This window comes from Sorex araneus, chromosome 3, assembly GCF_027595985.1.
Source record: "Sorex araneus isolate mSorAra2 chromosome 3, mSorAra2.pri, whole genome shotgun sequence".
In the NCBI taxonomy this organism is placed as follows: domain Eukaryota; kingdom Metazoa; phylum Chordata; class Mammalia; order Eulipotyphla; family Soricidae; genus Sorex; species Sorex araneus.
In genome coordinates, this window is record NC_073304.1 from 178739679 (window position 1) to 178760536 (window position 20858).

Consider the following 20858-nt stretch of genomic DNA (forward strand, 5'->3'; position numbering starts at 1 on the left):
ACCTGTGAACTTTCACAGGTCAGATAATTTCTCTAAAACCCACAAACATAAACTGTCCAGTGAATTCCAGTTAATAATTTTTCCAGGGGTAGAGGGGAAGCCCCAGTTTTCTCCTTACTAAGACAGGAGGCATTTCCTGGAGCTTAATCACTGTTGTGACTTGCAAATTTGGGACGATGGAGAGAAATTAGTATACGAAGTTGTAACACCCTACTTTGGATTTGAAACTTTTGGAAGTGATCCTGCTGCCACTTGGAAGAATGCATGAGTCAAGCTGGGATGAGTTAAACCACCGGCCTATAAAAGCTGGGTTGCAGAGGGTGGACACGGAGACTGGCAGAGAGGCAACAGAACCAAGCCCTGAGACAATGTCCTCGCAGATGAAGAGTCTGCCAACTCTGCTGCTGCTGTGCCTGGCCATCTGCTCAGCCCATCCGCTGGACAGAGACCCTGGGGGCCAGGGCAGCATCATGGACTTCGTGCAGGTAATTGAGGGAGGAACCCACACACTCACAGGCATGGCCAAGTGGCCAAAGTGTTTCCATTTGAAAAAGTCACACAGAATCGTCTGACTTGACAGTGTAGAAAGAGAGTCACTGCAGGAGACAGAGCTTGGAAAATGTTGGGTGTGGGCCTTGTTATTTGAGTTCCGCCTTGCATGTGGAAGACATACTGGCCAGAAACATTAGGTGTCTGCCAAGATCACCCCGACACGGAGCTCGAAGGCACAAAAGCAGCAAGTGGGGATGTGCGGAGTTGATCTGATTGGGGAATATCTTTAGATATTTTGGTCCAGCGTAAGTGTGCACATGCATGCAAGGCTGTGTCGTGTTTAGACACAAGACTTGTCCAGTGTGCTTCTTGAGTAAAGTACTTGTTAGAAATGTCAAGTGGGAAGGTGAGGAAAATCGGTAAGTGTGGCTGGCTGAAATGCCCAGTTATGTCCAAATCAAGTTTGCTTTGCTTTTCTCCATAGAGTTCATTAAACATTTTACTCAGTTTTGATAATAAACTCAGATGCAGATGTGCTGAGTTTAAAAAAAAGTACTAAAAGTGAGGAAGCATCTGCAACTGAAGAATTAGATCAAAGATAGAATTTATTTTTATGTCAGCTAATGAGAGGAATAGTTCAGATAGATTGAGTCAATGATTTTACACCATTATTATAGTGGACTAAAAACCAGGAGACTGACCTTTAAGTGATACTTATCATTCCAACAGCAATACCTAGAAAAATACTACAATCTTAAAAAAGATTCAAGACTCTTAGTTAGAACAGAGAACAATGGTCTTATTGCTGAAAAAATCCAAGAAATGCAGAGATTCCTGGGACTGAAGGTGACAGGGAATCCTGACCCTGAGACTTTGGAAATGATGCACAAGCCCAGGTGTGGCGTTCCTGATGTTTGGGACTTCAGCACCTTTCCTGGCTCGCCCAAGTGGAAGAAACACCACTTGACTTACAGGTACTGGGACCAGAAACATTCTCGTTGAGTGCTGAGACTGCATAAACAAGGACTGAAGGGGGAAAAAATACCTTTTTGTGTTTCTCATGTAGAATTGTGAACTATACTCCGGATTTGCCAGAAGATGCTGTGGACGCTGCCATTGAAAGAGCGCTGAAAGTTTGGGAGGAGGTGACGCCACTTACATTCTCCAGGATGCATGAAGGAGAGGCTGACATCATGATCACCTTCGCAGTGGGAGGTAAAAACCCCCAATGAGCAGAAACTACAGCACACATAACGGTTTTGTTGCATTGGAAAGATTTTCAGTGAGAAACAGATTTCTCCTCTTCAATAAAAACATTTTCTCTTTCAGAACATGGAGACTTTTTCCCTTTTGATGGGCCTGGAGAAATCTTGGCTCATGCCTTTGCACCTGGCCCGGGGATTTCTGGAGATGCTCATTTTGATGATGACGAAAAGTGGACAAAGGACACATCAGGTTAGTTGTACATTTCTCTGTATAATATGGTGCTTTAAAAACAATAGTTGGGGACCAGAGAGATAGTACAGGGACCTTGATGCTTGCATGTGGCTGACTCTGGTCCAATCCCTGGTCCCATATATCGCTGCCAGAAGTGATCCCTAGCATGGAACCAGGAGTAAGCCCTGAGCAGGGCTGTGTGTGGCATATATATGGATTCCTGCTATCTAAGAATACTCAGGAAATAGGATGTTCTTAATTTACCAATGGGTCAAAAACAACAGAATGATTTTTTTAGGGGGAGGTTGTCATAACTGAAAAATTCTTACAATGTCTGTAAAGTTTATTCTGTGAGGGTAAACAAAATATGGAGGCATCACAAAAGCATTGTTGGTGCCTCTGGTGCTAGTGTGATCTTAGTATCTTCATTCAGAAAGAGTTTCTCAGTATGTCTAGTTGCAGATTTCCAAGGACAATATAGAGCATTGAATGGACACTAACATGCACTCTGAATACTGCTTCTATTCAACTCTGGGAAAATTTCCCCCAATTATTTACTTATGCTTTGAAACATAACATGCCAAGAATTAAATTCCAGAAACTTCAGATCTTGTTAAGGATTTTCTCGCTAAATCAACATTATGTACTGCTTCAGAAAAGGAAAAAATTTAGTGGACTTTTTTGGAGTAAAGGACTAACAATGGTATGTTTTATGGTAGCAAATGTCCAAAAGTTTGGGGTAGAAAAATGTTTCTCAGTTCCCAGTGAAACCTCTATACAGAGTTCAAGCCTGGGGCTAATGCTGTGTAAAATCACTGGCCTGACTGACTTCACAGCTTCTTCCCACAAAGTCTCAACTGAGAACTTTACTAGGATCACAAGTTATATAAGTAACACTTACAGAACTAAAACTCACTTACTTGGTTTATCAATAATACTAACTCAAAGAAACAGCATACAATCAATGTTTTTGTGACCAAAATCTCTGTGGCTACTGCTAGTTAGAATTGGCAAGTTGTGATTTAAGTCAATCTCACAAATCCTGTGACATCTGTCATTGTTAATAATCTTAGATCCAATATGTACTAATTAATGACCACGAGTCTGCCAAATTATTCAGGCAATTGTCCAATGAAAATTATACACATGTGATCAGGATTTCAGAATAGAGCTGAATAAACTCTGATTTACTGAAACCGAAACCAAGTCTGGCAAACGTTAGTACATAGATGCAGTGTCTAGCTTTTCATTGACAAATGAAGCACTGTAGCACTGTAGCACTGCCATCCCATTGTTCATCGATTTGCTTGAGCAGGCACCAGTAATATCTCCATTGTGAGACTTGTTACTGTTTTTAGTGCATAGAATACACTGCAGGTAGCTTGCCAGGCTATGCCATGAGGGCGGAATACTCTCGATAGCTTGCTGGGCTCTTCGAGACGGATGGAGGAGTCGAACCTAGGTCGGCTGCATGCAAGGCAAACGCCCTACCCGCTGAGCTGTTTATTAAGGAACTGAACAAGTAGATTCATTTCATTCCTAAACAGAAGAAAAATTAATAGGATCACAAAGTTATAGGCTCCTGAGGCTGTAGATGGATTAGCTGGGCACTGGACTGAACTCTTTGTCTCAAAGATCAGCTAAAAACCCAGACGCTGCCTTTCAGGAAGCAAACAAACATCCTCTGTGCTAGACCTCAGTAATTGTTTGTTATGATTCCTTAAACAGGGACCAATTTATTCCTGGTTGCCACCCATGAACTTGGCCATTCCCTGGGCCTCCGTCACTCAGACAATCCTGAAGCTTTGATGTACCCTCTCTACAATACTCTCACTGACCCGAACCGATTCCGTCTCTCTCAAGATGATGTGGCTGGCATCCAGTCCCTGTATGGTGAGTGATGCGGGGCGGGGGTGGGGGGTGGGGGAAGCTGGGCTCTGTGGCTCTGTAATGATGCTATTCGGAAAGTTTTCAATGCCATGAAAGGCAACTGCAGTTCAACTCAAAACACTTGGAGAGTATCAGTCAAGTGTATAAATGGACAGAAGTATCACGTTCTCCTGATGTTTATCCCCACTCCTGTTCTCATCAGGACCTCCCACTGTTTCCACGGATGCCCCAGCAGTGTCCACGAAACCTGTGCCCACAAGACCCGGGCCCCCAGACATGTGTGATCCTGCCTTGTCCTTTGATGCTGTCAGCACTCTGAGGGGAGAAACCCTGTTCTTCAAGGGCAGGTCAGACGGGAACATTTCCTTTTCTTGTCTATTATTTTTATGAACAATGTTTAAACCAGAAACTTAAAGGTGATTTTGGAACTTTTAAAACCATTTCTGCTTTGGGACTACACCCAAGGTGGCTGGGGACTATTCCTGCTGATGTTTGGGGGATCATTTGATGCTGGGGATTGAGCCCTGGAGCTCACACGTGCAAAGCATGAGCTCTAATCCTTTGAACCATCTCCCAGGCCCCAGATTTTGAAACACTTAAAACAAAATGCTTGAACTCAATATGATTTGGTACTCCACTTTCCATACTTTCCTAGGATTATTGCCGAGTTCATTTTCAAAGAATTAGGCCCTGATCTCCTAATTGCTGTTTGCAGGTGTCAAAAGTCATGGATAATTTCCAAAAGGATCAAATAGAACTCCCACAATCAGAATGTATCCCCACTGCCCTTTAAAATGACAGCCAGACAAGGATTTCATTTAATCAGTTAAATTATTTGCTGGTGAATAAACATCCCAAAGTAAACCAACCAGACTGCACAATAAATTCAAAGCAAGTCTCACTGGAATTGTTTCCTGTTGGTTCTGTAGTTCTCAAATTTGCCGACAATGAAGGACTTTTTTGTACATCCAGAATTGAGCCATGTAGTGTAAAAATACACACACACACAATCTACCTGACTAGTATATATATACACACACATATGTATGTATATATACACATATGTATACACATATATATATATCACAAGCACTTCTACATACACTGTAAGTATTTAAGCTCGCTCCACCAAATTAACTATGTTGTAGGATAACTTTCCTTTCCTAAAAGATGTTACTCTGGAACCCTATGGCAGGAAGTCCAGTGTAGTCTCGTGAAGATAAAGGAAAGGTGCTTTCTCTCCTGCGAATATACCTGCTTTCTATCTGTCATCAAGCTGGAGGATGAAGAGAGGGAAAGATGGTGAGGCAGGATGGTGAGATCAACTTGCTAGAAGAGTCTTTCATGCTGCTCTTCTTTATTCATACACTGCAGGTATTTTTGGCGCAAATACCTCAGGGCATCTAAACCTGAGTTGTATCCAATCTCTTCATTTTGGCCCTCTATTCCTTCTGGCATCGACGCTGCATATGAAGTTAAAAGCAAGGATACTGTCTTCATTTTTAAAGGTAATCTTTATTAATTACCTTTAATAAATTAAAGGTATTTTAATCTATTAATCTTCATCTTTAAAATTGGTTCAACCTATTCAAATAAATCCTCTCATAGGAAAATTTGATAGGATTTAATATGGTTCACTTTATTACTCTAAGATAAATAATAACTAAGACACATATTACTTTGTGTGTATTTTACAGATGATAAAAGGAACACAATAATATCAATTGCTTAGAGTTGTAAACTTACATTATCTGTGCTCATTCATTTAACCTGAAATGTTTTGCTAGATGTCACTTTGAGGAGGTGGCTGAATTAAAAAGTCTGGCTTTCTCTTTATAATGAAAAGCAAAGGTGGGTGGAGCTACAGTACAAGTAAAGTGTTTACCTTGCATGCAGCCTGCCTCGTGCAATTCCTGGCACTGCATCTAGTACCCAGGTCACAGCCAGGAGTGACCTCTGAGCACGGGCCAGGGGTCTTAGGCCCTGAAAACCACCGGTATTCCAACCTAACCCTCACCCAACAAAATCAAAAGTCCTCAAACAAACAAACAAACAAAAAAACACTTTCCACACCCAATAGTTTCAATGTTCAATGCTATTAATTCCATATGAATCTGAACAATCGATCTTCTAAACAGGACAGCAGTTCTGGGCCGTCAGAGGAAATGAGGTGCAGGCAGGTTACCCAAGAAGCATCCAAACTCTCGGATTTCCCCCAACAATAAGGAAAATCGATGCTGCTTTTTCTGATAATGACAGGAAAAAGACATACTTTTTCTTGGAGGACAAATACTGGAGGTAAGATGTAATAAAAATGGTTTTGTAGAGTGCCGAATTAGGAAAATCGTTCTCTAAGGCAATTCCCCGCCAGGTACTCTGCCTAGCTCCCCTCTCCCGTTGACAGCCCTGGGGAAGTGTTTACTTTCAAACACCGCCTAATGCCTTTGGCTCCCCTGTTCTGGGTTCCAGGAGCCATTGCTGGCGCTCCTCGGCCTACCTGGGAACCTCCTCTCCCCCACCCAGTCCCCAGACCCTCACTCAAGTTTCCAACCTACAAGAGGCTTTCCCTGCCAGACTTCACATGCAACAGGGATTTTCCTGCTTTGTGAGAAGACTTCTTGAGAATCCGGGTCATAGAATTCTTACTTTTCTCTGTCTTCTAGGTCTGCTCTCTGTCTCACTGTGGGGAGAGGGCATTTTCTTGTCCTCCCCTTCATTAGATAATCCTCAACTCTTCTTCTTAACCTCTCCCACTAATTATTCTGCCTTCTGAAGAGGATGACCACAATAGCAGTCCAGGTTGATGGCTAGTGGACGGTGAGGCTAATTCGTGGCTTTCTACCCAGACACTGAGACATTAGAGCAAAGTAACTGAGGTCTAGTTTGTGCTTTGCTCCAGATCTCAACCCTCATGCCAAGGAGGCTGCCAGAGAAAATCCAGATGTTCAGGGCAGAGAGAGCATTCGTGAGCCAAGTAGGGTGTAGAGATTCAAATTTGTATTTGAGATAAATCACACAATCACTTTTTGAATCCGTTCACTGTTTCATGCCTTAGTTACAGAAAGATAAGAGGCTATTTTCATCCAAGCTTAAGAAATATGGTAACAAACGAGACTTGCCCCATCAGGATGTTACCTCTGTTCCTGGGGGAGATACAATTTTCAGAGCTAAACTGCGGCACCATTACAGCCAAATGTCTCCATAGTGTTAAAAATGTTTGACATTAATTTTCAGTACATGGAATGTTTCTATAGTTCCATAATAAACCTAACATGCTTTATGCATTTGGGTAACATGTTTTCTTTGCTATGCTGAGCTGAGTTCCTTTTACTTTGTGCAGATTTGATGAAAAGAGACAGACCATGGAGCCAGGCTTTCCGAAGAAAATAGCTGAAGACTTCCCAGGAGTCCACCCCAGAGTTGATGCTGTCTTTGAAGCATTTGGTAAGAGGACACTTTGTTGGAGATGGGGTCCTTGGAACTTTTAAGGCAGCAGAGGGAAGAGGAGAACTGAAAATCTAAGTTGTTGTTTGTTTATGATACATGATAAACAGAGATACATGCACAGCGTGTGGTCTATCATGAAACGACACCCCCGATTTGAAACATTTAATATAAATTTCTTGTGCCAGTTCCCTCTTTCTCCCCTCTTTCTCCCCCCTCTCATTTCAAGTTGACAGTTTTATACTCATTACATGACTACATACAAGCTGTTATGAGTCTATGTTTTACACACAAAAATACCAAAGTGCTCACACGTCCTTTCTTTACATAAAGGGTCACACCCGTCACACTTCCATGTCAATATACACTCTCCTTCCCCTGTGACATGGTCAGGTACCTTCATTCCATCCCAGAGCTAATTTCCAGATATTATCCTATTCCTCAGTTATGTGTGTTTACTTAAATTAGGCAGAGGGGAAAATGTAGCTTGCTGTGTGCCAAAGTGGAGAGAGATGTCACTCGCTGGAAACAATGACCCAAGCGACCCAGCAGGTCTGAAAGGCTCCCCAGGGTCCTAGAGAGTCCCTCTGCTTCTCCTTGCCCAGAATCATGCCTCACTCTTCCACAGGGGTGAGACAGGAGTATTGTGACAATAGGAAATAAAGACCCCCAGCGTGTTCAGAAAATCAGAGGATTTTATCAGAATGGATGTAGAGTAGCCTAATGGCCTAAGCTGTGCTTTCTTCTCAGAGTTGTCAAATGGCATTGGCCAAGCATCTGACTGCGTCTTCTTCTATAGGATCATTGCAGAAATGTGGAGGGGGGGGGGAACACGTGAAACATGTACAACATAGATACTGGCATGGGGTGAAACCCAACAAGCACTTTCTACCTTTAAATCTATTCTGAGTTTAACTGTATGCCAAATTATTTTTTGGAGGGGAAACACCTCACTATTTTCCTGGTTTGCTTGCAGGATTTTTCTATTTCTTCCGTGGATCTTCACAGTTGGAATTTGATCCCAATGCAAAGAAAGTGACTCATATTTTGAAGAGCAACAACTGGCTCGACTGCTAGGAGATAGAGTTGAGATGCTGAATATCAAGATAGTGAACATACTGAGAAGACATAACCTGGGCGTGGTCCACAAAGCTGGCGAGCGTCAGCTAAGCCTCAGTGCAGGGCTGTAGTGCCTTCTCCTGCCTGGACAGTGACTTGAAAGTCAAGTGTCCTCTCTGTCTTGGCGGCACAGTCATATTTGTCAGGGCATCCGGAGACGGAAGGTTTTGCACTGGTGTTGTGAAGTGACTTCCCCAGGAAAAGGGGATGCAGACAAGTGATTGTACATAGGTTATTTGCTTATTATTTAATAAAGAAGAGTTTTCAGTTATTTTATTGTTTTGTTTGTCTTAATAACAAATCATCGTCAGTATCTTGGGCACATTTGGGGCTGGGCAGGAGAGGGCTGAAATGCTCTGCAGGATGAGGTCTCCGCAGCTGGGACCTCAAATGGGCTCCCCCAGAAAGACCATACACTTGCCCCACCCACTCACTATGCTAAAGGATGCTTATTTCTGCCACTCAGACATCACATATGTGACTGACACTCCTAAGAACTTTCTTGAGGGAGATGGAAGTGCCACCTTATAGGACAGGCTCAGGGAAAATACCGTGAGGCAGAATCCTCCAATTAAAGCCATTCACCTAATCTACACACTGTTTCAGGTGTGAAATTTGTGTTTGTTCTTCATCTCTTCTCTTTAATTTTATTCCCTCAATAGAGTTCATTTCACTGTCTTTGCAGGCAAATGTGCTCATCTCTACCCTCTCACATATGAGAATACCCTCTTGCCCTCATCTCTACATCCCAGAAGTCAGTGAGAAATGTACAGCTCCAGAGAAGTAATGAGAGCTTGTGTGCTGACATTCGCCTGGATTCTTTCCTTCCTTCCTTCCTTCCTTCCTTCCTTCCTTCCTTCCTTCCTTCCTTCCTTCCTTCCTTCCTTCCTTCCTTCCTTCCTTCCTTCCTTCCTTCCATCCTTCCTTCCTTCCTTCCTTCCTTCCTTCCTTCCTTCCTTCCTTCCTTCTTCCTTCCTTCCTTCCTTCTTCTTTTGGAAGGGGGTGGTCACACCCAGCAATGTTCAGGAGTTACACCTGGCTCTGTACTCAGGAATTACTCCTGGGTGTGCTTGGAAAACCATATAGGATACTGGGGATCATCAAACCTTGAGTTGGCTGTGTGCCAGGAAAATCCACTGTACTATCACATCGGCCCCTCACCTGGACTTCTTGACACCACACAGAGGCTAAGCAAATGTCAGGACGAATTCATCCCTAATGGTGACATGATGTTGTATCCCAGACTGATGTTTAAGAACGGGCTCTATTCCTCTTGTCTTAGGCAGGCTTGTTCTTGGACAGGTAGAGGACATTGATACTATAGAAAATGATCCAGTGACACCAGTTGTGGGGGAGAGGAGGAAAGTCAGAAGTTGGAAATCAGCAATAGACCAACAGAATGAAAGACTTAACACAGATCTGAAAATGAAGGGGAAAGTACGGAATCACACACTCAGCGTACAGAAGAGTTTTTAACTCAAAAATACGTAACATGATCAAAACTCAAACAACATGGGAATCCCTTGTGGTCCCTCTGTGAAGAGACTTAGAGGGAAGAAAATGGTCAATCACTTCGGATTCTGCAGAAAAAAATTGTGAAAGCAGTTCTCTGTGAAAATGAAGATGCAAAAAATAAAAATAAAATAAATTTAAATAAATTAAAAGGTGCTCATATGCTGCCTGAGCCCATGTGCTGTTTGTGCCCATGTGGCTGAGCACAGGTGTCACCCAAGCACATGTGTCGCCTGCATCTCCTCCCTTAAGGTGTGTATTTTCATGCTTTCATGTCTAATACTGGGATGTGTGTAGGGGCTATCCCAGCCCTTGGCGAAGTCTAGGTTCTCTCTTGAGCACAATACTCTCCACTCTCTCACACTTTCTCTCCCTCCTTCCCTTCAAAATCTCCAAATAAAAACTATGTAATTTCAAAACAAAAAAAGAAATGAAAAGAAAAGAAAGGAAAAGAAAAGAAAAGAAAGGAAGAGAAAAGAAAAGAAAGGAAAAGAAAAGAAAAGAAAAGAAAAGAAAAGAAAAGAAAAGAAAAGAAAAGAAAAGAAAAGAAAAGAAAAGAGAAAAAGAAAAGATGTTGGCAGGGCTAGATTATCAGCAAGTGTTTGGCTTGCTTATGTGGGATTTGGGTAGAATTACCCTGGAAGTAGTAGGGAAGTCCTTTGCTTTGAATTACAATAGCATATAATGAACATATTTGTTACATAAAAGGCTGCCGTGGACTTGAAATAGTAATTGACTTTCTTGTGGTTGGGAGCAAATATAATATTGAGTATCTAATACTATGGATCTAATTTGAGACTTTTATTTACTTCATTATGCTGTGACGGGCTTTGTAATCTCCAAAATGTTCAGAATGTTCTCTTTGACTTTTTTTTGTTGTATTTGTTTGTTTATCTATTTATTTATTTATTTTTTAATTGAATCACCATGTGAAAAGTTACAAAGCTTTCAGGTTTAAGTCTCACTTATACAATGCTCAAACACCCATCCCTTCACCAGTGCACATATTCCACCACCAAGAATCACAGTATACCTCCCCTCACCCCCCCACCTCCCCAGCTCCCCACCCTGCCTGTGTAGCTGATAAATTTCATTTTACTTTCACTTTACTTTGATTACATTCAATACTTCAACAACAAAAAAAACCTCACTATTATTGTTTGGAGTTTCTCCCCCCAAAGTTGGACCTGCTGAAAAGGAAGCATTTGATAATCTGTTTTCCATTGCTGAGAATGAAGAGATATGAGGTCGAGCAGCTGCAATAGCGGCTGCATGGTTTTGGATTTTTGTATTTTAGTAACTGAGTCCAGAGAAGTTTCTGCCAGAAACTGCATCATTGCAAGCTCGTACCTCTCTGCTACTTTATATGCCACATATGAGTGCAATCTTTCTATGTCTGTCTCTTTCTGACTCATTTCACTCAACATGATACTTTCCATGTTGATCTACTTATATGCAAATTTTATGACTTCATCTTTTCTGACAGCTGCACAGTATTCCATTGTGTAGATGTACCAAAGTTTCTTTAACCAGTCATCTGTTCTCGGGCACTCAGGTTTTTTCCAGATTGTGACTATTGTAAACAGTGCTGAACATGAAAATGCAAATGTCATTTCTACTATACCTTTTTGCCTCTCCGGGATATATTCCCAGGAATGGTATTGCTGGGTCAAATGGTATCTAATACTATGGATATCTTTTTATGGATATGGTCAATTTCTATTTTTTTGAAAATCATCCATATTGTTTTCCAAAAGGGCTGAACCAGTCGGCATTCCCACCAGCAGTGAAGAGAATCCCTTTGTCCCCACATCCACGCCAACACCGGTTGCTTTTGTTTTTTGGGATGTGGGCCAGTCTCTGTGGTGTGAGACGATATCTCATTGTTGTTTTGATCTGCATCTCCCTGATGATTAGTGATATTGAGCATTTTCTCATGTGCCTCTCAGCCATTTGGATTTCTTCTTTGGGAAAATAGAATGTTCTCTTTGTTTTTAAGGTGTTTGAAAAGTGTATGAAAGTTTTGCTTGAGGCATTTATTTTTTATTTGAATTAATAACAGGTACATAGGGCAGACTTAGAAATATCCTGCTTGTTTCATTTTTAAGTCTGTACCATCACTATGGATTATTTTTAATTAAGAATATTAAAATCAGTTATAATTTGAGTTATTAGTGAAAATATTACTTATGATGTGAGCTTTATTAATAAATTTCAGAGAGAAGAGATAGATGAAGGGGTCAGGGGTGAGGGGTCAAGGGAATTCAGAAATGCTGGGATGTTAAGGAACACTAGAGCTAAATAGTCAAACCACAGAGTTAACAACATTGAAATTGTGAGACCCAAACTGTAATAACCAAAAGTGAAAGGTGCCTGTTAAGAGGGCAGGCTGGGGTGGGCGCAGGGCAGAAGGGCAGGAGAGGGACCCTGGGACGCTGGTGGAGGGAAGTTGATGCTGTTGAAGGCATCAGTAATGGAACATCTTATGCCGGACACCCAACTAGGAATGACTTTGTAACTCATGGTGCTTTAATCACTGTATCACTGTATCACAGATATGCCGTTGTTCGTCGATTTACTTGAGCGGGCACCACCAATAGTTACATCTGTATTACCCTCAGCCCTGAGATTTTAGCAGCCTCTCCTTTCTCGTCTTTCCCAACAATTGGAGACTCTTTCAGGGTCAGGGGAATAAGACCTATTTTTACTGTTTTTGGCACATCAAGTATGCCATGGGTAGCTTGCCAGACTCTGCCATGTGGGCAGGATACTCTTGGTAGCTTGCCAGGCTCTCCGAAGGTATGTATATATTTGCTACTGTATTTTGTGTATGAATACGCCACAGGGAGCTTGACAGGCTCTCCCAAGTGGGCAATAGACTCTTGGTAGCCTGTCGCTTTCTCCAAGAGGGAGAACTAAGCTATTAGATGGTGCTTTAATAAAATAAAATTTGAGGGGGAAAATGGCTCCCTCAGACATGAACAAATGCACTTGAATGACTGCCATGCATGACCTTCCTATTTTAATGCAGATGGGAAACATATACTGACAACAGATTAATGTATTAATCTGTTAACTAATTAATGTATTTAATTAAATAATGTATTTCATTAATGTATTAATGTTAATTAATGTGTTTAATGTATTTAATGACATGTAGCTACTGCCATCTTCTAGAGGGAACACTAGTAAAGCAATTTTCAAACGCAGTGGCTGCGGCCACTCAGAGAGAGGCCATGGAGCTAATCATGTACAAAGTCAAGGTGTGGTTGGTCATCTTGTCGGGTTTGTGTGTGACTCTCTCTGCTGCCTCCTGCCCCATCGGTCACACGCACTGCTCTGAAGCCCCAGTCTGCAGCAACAGGAAAGAGCAAAATACAGCACTCAGGCACGAGAGTAAGTTTATGATCAGAGGTGGGGAAGGGGTTGGCTTTTTGTAGCAGGCAGGGTCGAGGGACAGTCAAAGGTTCATATGACATAAAAAGGTTCCAATCAGTGAGTGCTCTCTTGTCTTGGTATTTCTTCGAGGAAAGACATTTTCAGAAACACAGAGATTAATGTATAGGAATGCACCAGCACACAGAGGAGAGAGCGGGGTGAAGGATCCTGACTGGTGTGTGCACAGCGTTCGTTCTCTATGTATGAACTGCCAAGAGGCAGTGGGCGTGGTAGGAGAACCAGAGATGAAACTGGAGAAAGCCACATGAGTTGTGGAGCACAGCATGTGGTCACACTGCTGAGTGAAGCTGGGATGCGGTTGGAGGGAGTGGGTTCACCAGGAGGGGCCCTGTCAGATCACACTGCAGGGGGCAGGAGGGGAGCAGAGGACTGTGTGCAGACTACTGCCATCTGCCAGGGGCAGAGGAGAGGGGTATGGAGACCTGGGTGCAGCTACTGCCATCTTCTAGAGGGAAGAGAGGCTGGAGACTTCTGCAGGGAGTGGAGATAGTGAGACCGGAGATATCTGGAAGCAGAGCCCACAGGATTTAATGACAGACTGTGAGCATTCAGGAAAAGAAGAGTTTACGGAGGCTTGGAGTCTTTGGGACAGAGTGACTGGCAGCTGAACCACGTAGGTCCCCTCTGCTGGGATGTGAGGCAGTGGGTGGAACAGGCTCTGGTGAGAAGATGGGCAGCTGTCTGGGGACGTTGTGTATTTTAGGTATCATCTCACAGACAAGTAGAGATGCTGGATATATAAGACTAAAGTTTAAGTGGCAAATTTGGATTATTAGCTTGGGACTTAGAAACATATATATATATGATTATAAGTATATATATTTATAAGTATAGATATACTTATATATGTATGATTGTAAGTGTTCAAGCTATGGGGCCTGAGAGACAACAGTAGGTAAAACTCTTGCCTCACATGCAACCTACCTGGGTTTGATCCCTGGAATCCAATAAGGGGCCCTGAACACCATCAGGAGTTATCCCTGACGACAGAGACAGGAGTTAGTCTTGAGCACAATCAGATGTCCCTGAAAAAAAAGTCCTCAAACTAGATGGCTTTAACAGAGTGGGATGATAGGAAAAAAATGATTTGCTCAGGGACTGAGCCCAGGATACCCCAATGTTGAAATACATGAATCCACACAAGAAATAGAGTTTTGACCACTGTTTATAGGACTGATTTGAAGCATCACAATGATTAGTGAAATAGCTCTGAACAGTATGTGTATTATAATAAATCTCTTGCTATCTGAAAACAAGGATAGGAATTATTGCATTCTGAGTGATGTGTCAATATAGGGAGGCCAGCATGGACATGTGATGTGAACAGTTTGAGGCACGAATGTGTGAACCCCGATTGATGACCCAATGATGAGCAGAGCTGAGTGGTGAGCGAGCAGGGAGATGCCTCAGCAGGCCACGGGAGGAGCTCGGGAAGAAGCAAGTGAGAAAGAGAATGGACTAAGATGACAAAATAGAGAATCACTTCTGGAGAATAAGATATGGTCATATAGGAAGTGAGTAGAGAATAGGGAAGAGAGAAATATCTGGAGAGGATTCATTTTGAGAGCAAGAATACTTTTACCTGTGATGGATGTAGGTCCAAGAGAAGCATCTGGTCTACTCAAGTAGCCAAACCAGGCTTCCATCAAGCAAAAGGGTGGTGCTGGGACCTGACTTATCTTCTCATTTGTGCACTGATTTGATGATTCTATAAACAGACTTTTACAGAATATCTAATATTAGCAGACACTGTGCTAGGTATGAAGATCCACTTAGGCAAGGTTAGAGGTTTCATTCCAGTGAGAGAGAAAGAAAAGCAAATGTGCTCAGAACACAGGATGGGACAGGAGCTCAGCATGGTGCAGAGCTGGGGAGATACGAGGCACTCCCCATCCCCACCCCCAGTCTGGCCAGGGCACCGATGCAGAGATTTAGAGAACATCCAAGTGATGGGGCAAGGAACATACTTGGTGAGAGCAGGCTGGTGTCCCCGCTGGGTGGGAGGCTTCCTTTCACCTGCACGCAAGTGAAGGCGAGAGAACTTGGCTTCTTATATATTTTGAGTCTGAGCATGGCCTTCAGGCCCTTCATGATGCCAGTCTTACTTGCTGCTTTACATCACCTCATGATGTCTAACCTAAGTGTTGCACTCTGGCAAACGAACACGAAGCTGCTTATCAGAGCTGAGCTCTCCTCCTTCTCCAGCCCGATGTGCTCACCGTACATCCTTCCTGGCACATTGTGAGTTGTTGACTTTCCCCTTCTCAAGACAGGCCCCGACCAAGGCCCCAGTGAGCATGGCAGGCTTAGCCAATGCGTCCGCCTTGGGAATTCGCACAGCTGCCACCACTGACTAGAACTCGGGAGGGACACGGGATACAATAAAACCTGCCCAAGTGCCTGTTGACTGTTAAGACCAGAAGCAACAAACCCAGAACACACCATCTAGGGACTGCAGAGCGGGAAGCAGAATCGGGGCCGTGGCAGGTCTGAGTTCTGCTGTGGGGGAGCAGCCACCATGTAGCGAAGCTGAGCTGAGGATGATCAGAAACAGTGGCATAGAGAGCGAGGCTTGCGGCCCGGCTCTGGAGACAGGGATCCTGTCAGCTTTCCGCCTCTCAGGAAGGCTGATCTGAGATGACATCTCAAGACATTTCCCAAGCTCCTTAGAAATCCACCGTAATTAACCGTCCAGCAGAATACTTCATGGCTTAGCCAGCCACTGTGAAGGTGGGCAAGGCAAGGACCCCCGAGAACCCGGAGCTGACCGTGGAGTTCCAGCAGGGCAAAGCGAGATGCCTGGTCGAGGTGAACCCAGCAGTCTGCGGGGAAAGGATGCAAGTACCGTCTCTCCTGCCATCTGGTTCACCTGTTCTCTGCAATGCAAGCTGAGGGCTAACGAAGGGCAACATGTCAGGGTCTGGATAGAAAAGGGTCTGAAGTTGTTGGTTGCTCCTTGTCTAACATCCAAGGAAAGGGACGTTACAGTCCAGATTTCCTTACCCCACAGTCACTGGGCACAGAGAACTGGTCTGCCAGCAGATGTTCTGAACAGCTCTCCATGTCTCACTCTGGGAGGATGTGTCCACATGCCTGGCTGGGCTGAAACGGCTGCATGCTCTGGGTGCTCCACGGCGGGAGAGCTGAGTGGTGAGAAACCAACAAGGGTCTGTCAGAAAACAACACCCACCAGAAGAGCTTCTCCCCAGGAGGGAACTGCTCCAACAGCTGCCTGACCGCACAGCTCGTTTGAGACACCCCTCACTTCCCTAGGGATGGCTGACCAATGTTCTCGGCGACTTAAGGAGAAGAGAGTGCCAGAGCTGCTCTCTGTGCTGAGAACACCCAAACTAAGCTTGCTACACGAGCTGAATGGGAAAACAGAATGCATTTTTGCATTAAAGAGATTTTATCAAATTTGTTTCAGCCATTAATGCATTTCGGGATAGGTGGACTGGAAAGTACATATTTATATTTGAAATTTTATTTTTTCTGTTGTTGTTTGTGTAATTGAACGACAGCTCTCCCTCTCTCCGGCGGCTCTGTCCCTCACTACCCGGGTACAGTGACTCGGGCCATTCCCCCACCTGTGGTGGACATGCCATGGGCAGACGAAGGAGGAAACGAGGGCCAAGCTGGTTGATGATCAGTTGCTGTTTATTCCATGCTCCTCACGTTCCTGTTCCAGTCTCACTAAGCCCCCATTCTATTCTTACTCTGGCCCTCATTCCCGTCTCCTCCTGTCTCTCCCGCTCATCTCTCCACGCTCCCTCTCCCAGCCGTGTCTCTCTTCACACACCTGCTCCTGCATTCTGCCCTGGTCTCTCCCTCATTTCTCTCCAACCCCCCACGTTGGGGGTAGCAAAATCAACATAAGAAAGCCTTTCCTTTGCTCACAGGCAAAATACCACCTAAGGTGTTTTTCTCCTTTCCTTAGTCCAATAACTTAACTAATATCTTAATTAACACCGTAATTCTACTTCTTAATATTAGTTATTTTGTATGGACACAGTAAGAGATACATTGAGCTTTTAGAGTGGCTCTCCTGGGGACATCTCACCACAGACTCAGACTACAGTGCTCAGGCAGGACTAGCAGGGTCCAAATCTAGTTATTACTTTTTGGATCATGACAGAATTTGTCCATGACCATGCTCTTAACTTATAGTTAAGTATTATGGCACTTTGACCAGGACCATTTCGATGACACGGTAGCTCACTGCTTTCCCTGGGTCCATCCAGTCCCTCATCGGGCCCCTGCTTTCGAGGTGCTAGAAGTAAGGGCAACTGAGGTTTAAGTTGAGAGAACAGATGCCCAGGAGGTAATATTATCTGGAGTCAATTAACTCCCAAGTTACAAAAGCATAGCATTAACTGTCTTCCTGAATCTATACAAAAAGGAAATTGCTCTAAATTAACTATGCAAAGGACTTAAGGAGAAGAGAAAAAGAATAGTTACAAGTTAACAGAGCACAGAGAAAGAAGTTACAAATAAACAGAGACGAATGGGAGCACTATGATGGGAGCAACCCAATAAGCCTTAGCTCCCTGTGGCAAGGCAGAAAGGACAAACCAATGTTATCCTACAGTCGTTCATAATAATTGTGAAGACTTTATACTTCATTGTGACTATAATTTCTCTTGTCAATTTGAATTCTGAATCAAGAGACACTATCAAAATATTATGCCACTTTTCCTCTTCTACTAAATCTAAATTTGACCTAACAGTTTCCAGACCAAGCAAATCTGTATAAAGCAGATAAGTCCTAGAAAATGGATACGAACATAGGAACACAAATATATAGACTACCTTCCCTCCTTTCAACAGATTATCTTCCAGTAGCAGAGTGAAATCAGGTAAGAAAATGGTTTTTTAAAAGCCTAATTTTCTATGAAAATTCAAAGTAAAATCAACTCATAAATGGAGGAAAGAGAACTTTGAGATGAAATAACATTCAAATTTACACCAAAGAATAGGAAAAATGATATACCAACTATAAATAGGAATAAAACCAGAAATAGGAATAAAAAAATGACAAGGTAAGGGAGCAAGGTGAAGGCACATTAGGAAAACAAGATCATTCCACTTGGAGGAGTATAAAGTAGGACTGAGAAGTCATTTTTACACCTGAGCATAGAATGGATTGAATGGTATAATTAGTCTAGATCTGTTTGATAATGCAAACTACTGAAAGAATTTTAATCATCTAAATAATTATTTGGTATATATACTGTGTTTTAGACAGTGACATATTGTGTATAAATTATCTTCTTTTATTTTTAAATTTTTTTTTGTTTTGGGGGCACAGTGGTAGCACACAGGGCTTATTCCTGGCTCTGTACTCAGAAATCACTCCTGGTGGGCTCAGGGGACCATTTAGAGTACAGGGAAGTGAACCTGGCTCAGCAAGCAAGCTGGTAGTGGTACTTCCTGCATCATCTCTCTGACTCTGTCCATAAATCATCTTATTTCAGTTTTAGTAATCCCTCAAAGGGTGCTATTATCTATTTCTACTTTTTAGATATGAAAATCGGGGCATTTAAAAGATGAAGTAATTGGTTTTTAGTAGCTAGCAGAGCTGATATGTGAAAACAGGTTTGTGCTTTAGGAAACTGTATTAGGGAATGAGTAAAAACAGGATCAAGTCCCACATAAAAGGAAATAATACCCATATATCCTGGTGGAGATGCCTTACTAGTCACCTGAAACTGAGATAGTGAGAAAACGAGGACTGGAATTTTGGGATAAAAGTTTGTACAGATGCTAATAAAAATAATGGGAATAGACGAGTGTGCTATGGAATATAAAAACCCCATGATTAAAGGTTTGGACTCAGAATGGACCTCATTGAATGGACAGATATGGGAAAAAGGGGAAAGGTGGGGAGCCAGTAACGGAGGGACATAGTAAGGAAGAAAAGCAAAGTATAGAAACTTTCAAAACAATTAAAGGATGATTTCTAAGGCTGAACATCAAATGCCTTAAAGCAAAGGTACTCAACCATGTCCAACCATGGCCCCTTCCAACCTCGTTTCCTCCTTGGGAACCCCTATTCTACTAATTGGCCCCCTTAGTTTTATGCTGTTCACCTCCATTTACATGGTTTACTATGACCTCTCCTTGGAATTTCCTGGGGTTCCAGAAAGTGACCATATTACACATATTACACACACACACACACACACACACACACACACACACACACACGAGAAACACAGTCTTAGAGGATTGATGAGAATACAAACTATGGGAAAACATTTGACTTGCTGGCAGTGCTTAGTATTGACCATTGAGAGTATGGTGTAAGGGGTCAAAGCCAAAGTTAAGGATGTTTAGTAAATAGACTAGAGATTCGAGAGAAGTGGGTGGTTAGAAATGATGATTATCACCGTGGTCATCAGTTGATTTCACAAGCCAGACATTGTTGTTGTTCACAGGGTAAAGGGAAGATCTGTACCAAAAGGAGAAGTTATAGTTTGTGTGTGTGTGCATGTATGTGTGTGTGTGTGTGTGTGTGTGTGTGTATGTTAGGGGTTTGTGGGGAGAGCTGAAATCAAAAGGGAAGTCATTTGCTTAAGCAAAAGGGGACTCTGGTCTCACTGACTGCTTCTACTAATATTTTTCTAGGACTAAAAAATGCATCCCAGTCTCAAGTGAGTACATAGAAAATATCTGCATGGCTTAGTCTTCTATACTAAGAATTGAGTCATCTAGTTTTATAGCCAAAGATATAATTTTAAGTTTCTATCTCTGTTACTTGCTAGCAGGACAACCTCAACATCTTATTCCACAGGATTATTTTGGGAACAAAATAGCCACAAATCTTTAATGTGAGTTCAAAAATGAAGATCTTTCTTTTACCTAGCACTCATATATGCTACCTGACTCAGAAAACCAGTTGACTACATCAACTGTCATTGTAATGAGCGATAGCCAGGGCTTAAGAGGTTAAGAAATTTAAAAGAACTAGATACAAATCTGTGGGTTCAGTAAACATTCCACTCTGTCAGAAACAAAAACATCCTTCAATAATAAAACATAATTTGGGATGCAAATTTTTTAATAAAAGGTCTAGAGGGGAGAAAAAAAGATCTAGATGGTTCTAGAGCAATAGTACAGTGGGTAGGGCCTTTACCTTGCATATGACTGACCTGAATTCAATCCCTAGCATCCCATATGGTCCCCTAAGCCCCTCCAGGAGTGATCCCTGAGCACAGTGCCAGGAACAAATCTGAGCGCCAATAAGTACGGCTAAAAAACAAACAAAAGTCTAAAGGGATTCCACGTGTATATATGTCAGAGAACCCAAACAAGCAAATTGTAATGTAGGCATTACATTACATTATCTGGATCTCACAAAGATGTCCGGGCTTCCTCTTGTCTCAAATCCACATGTAAGATGCAAGTGCCAGGACACAATGGTTATCACTCGCATAGGCTAAGCTGTGGTACCAACCTGTTCTCTGGCTAGAACTTCCTTAAAGAGGGAAGGTACAAAAGTCTAA

The 20858-nt window shown here is 42.7% G+C and overlaps 1 protein-coding gene across 1 annotated transcript; it reads left to right on the forward strand.

Annotated features, from left to right (window-relative positions):
* Positions 1 to 380: 380 nt before the first annotated feature.
* On the forward strand, positions 381 to 8340 carry MMP10 (matrix metallopeptidase 10). The gene is made up of 10 exons (XM_004604808.2): positions 381 to 485; positions 1222 to 1466; positions 1559 to 1707; positions 1822 to 1947; positions 3658 to 3822; positions 4022 to 4166; positions 5194 to 5327; positions 5958 to 6117; positions 7160 to 7263; positions 8240 to 8340. Exons 1-10 carry the CDS (start codon positions 381 to 383, stop codon positions 8338 to 8340), a joined length of 1434 nt encoding a protein of 477 aa, XP_004604865.1.
* The last annotated feature ends 12518 nt before the right edge of the window (positions 8341 to 20858 follow it).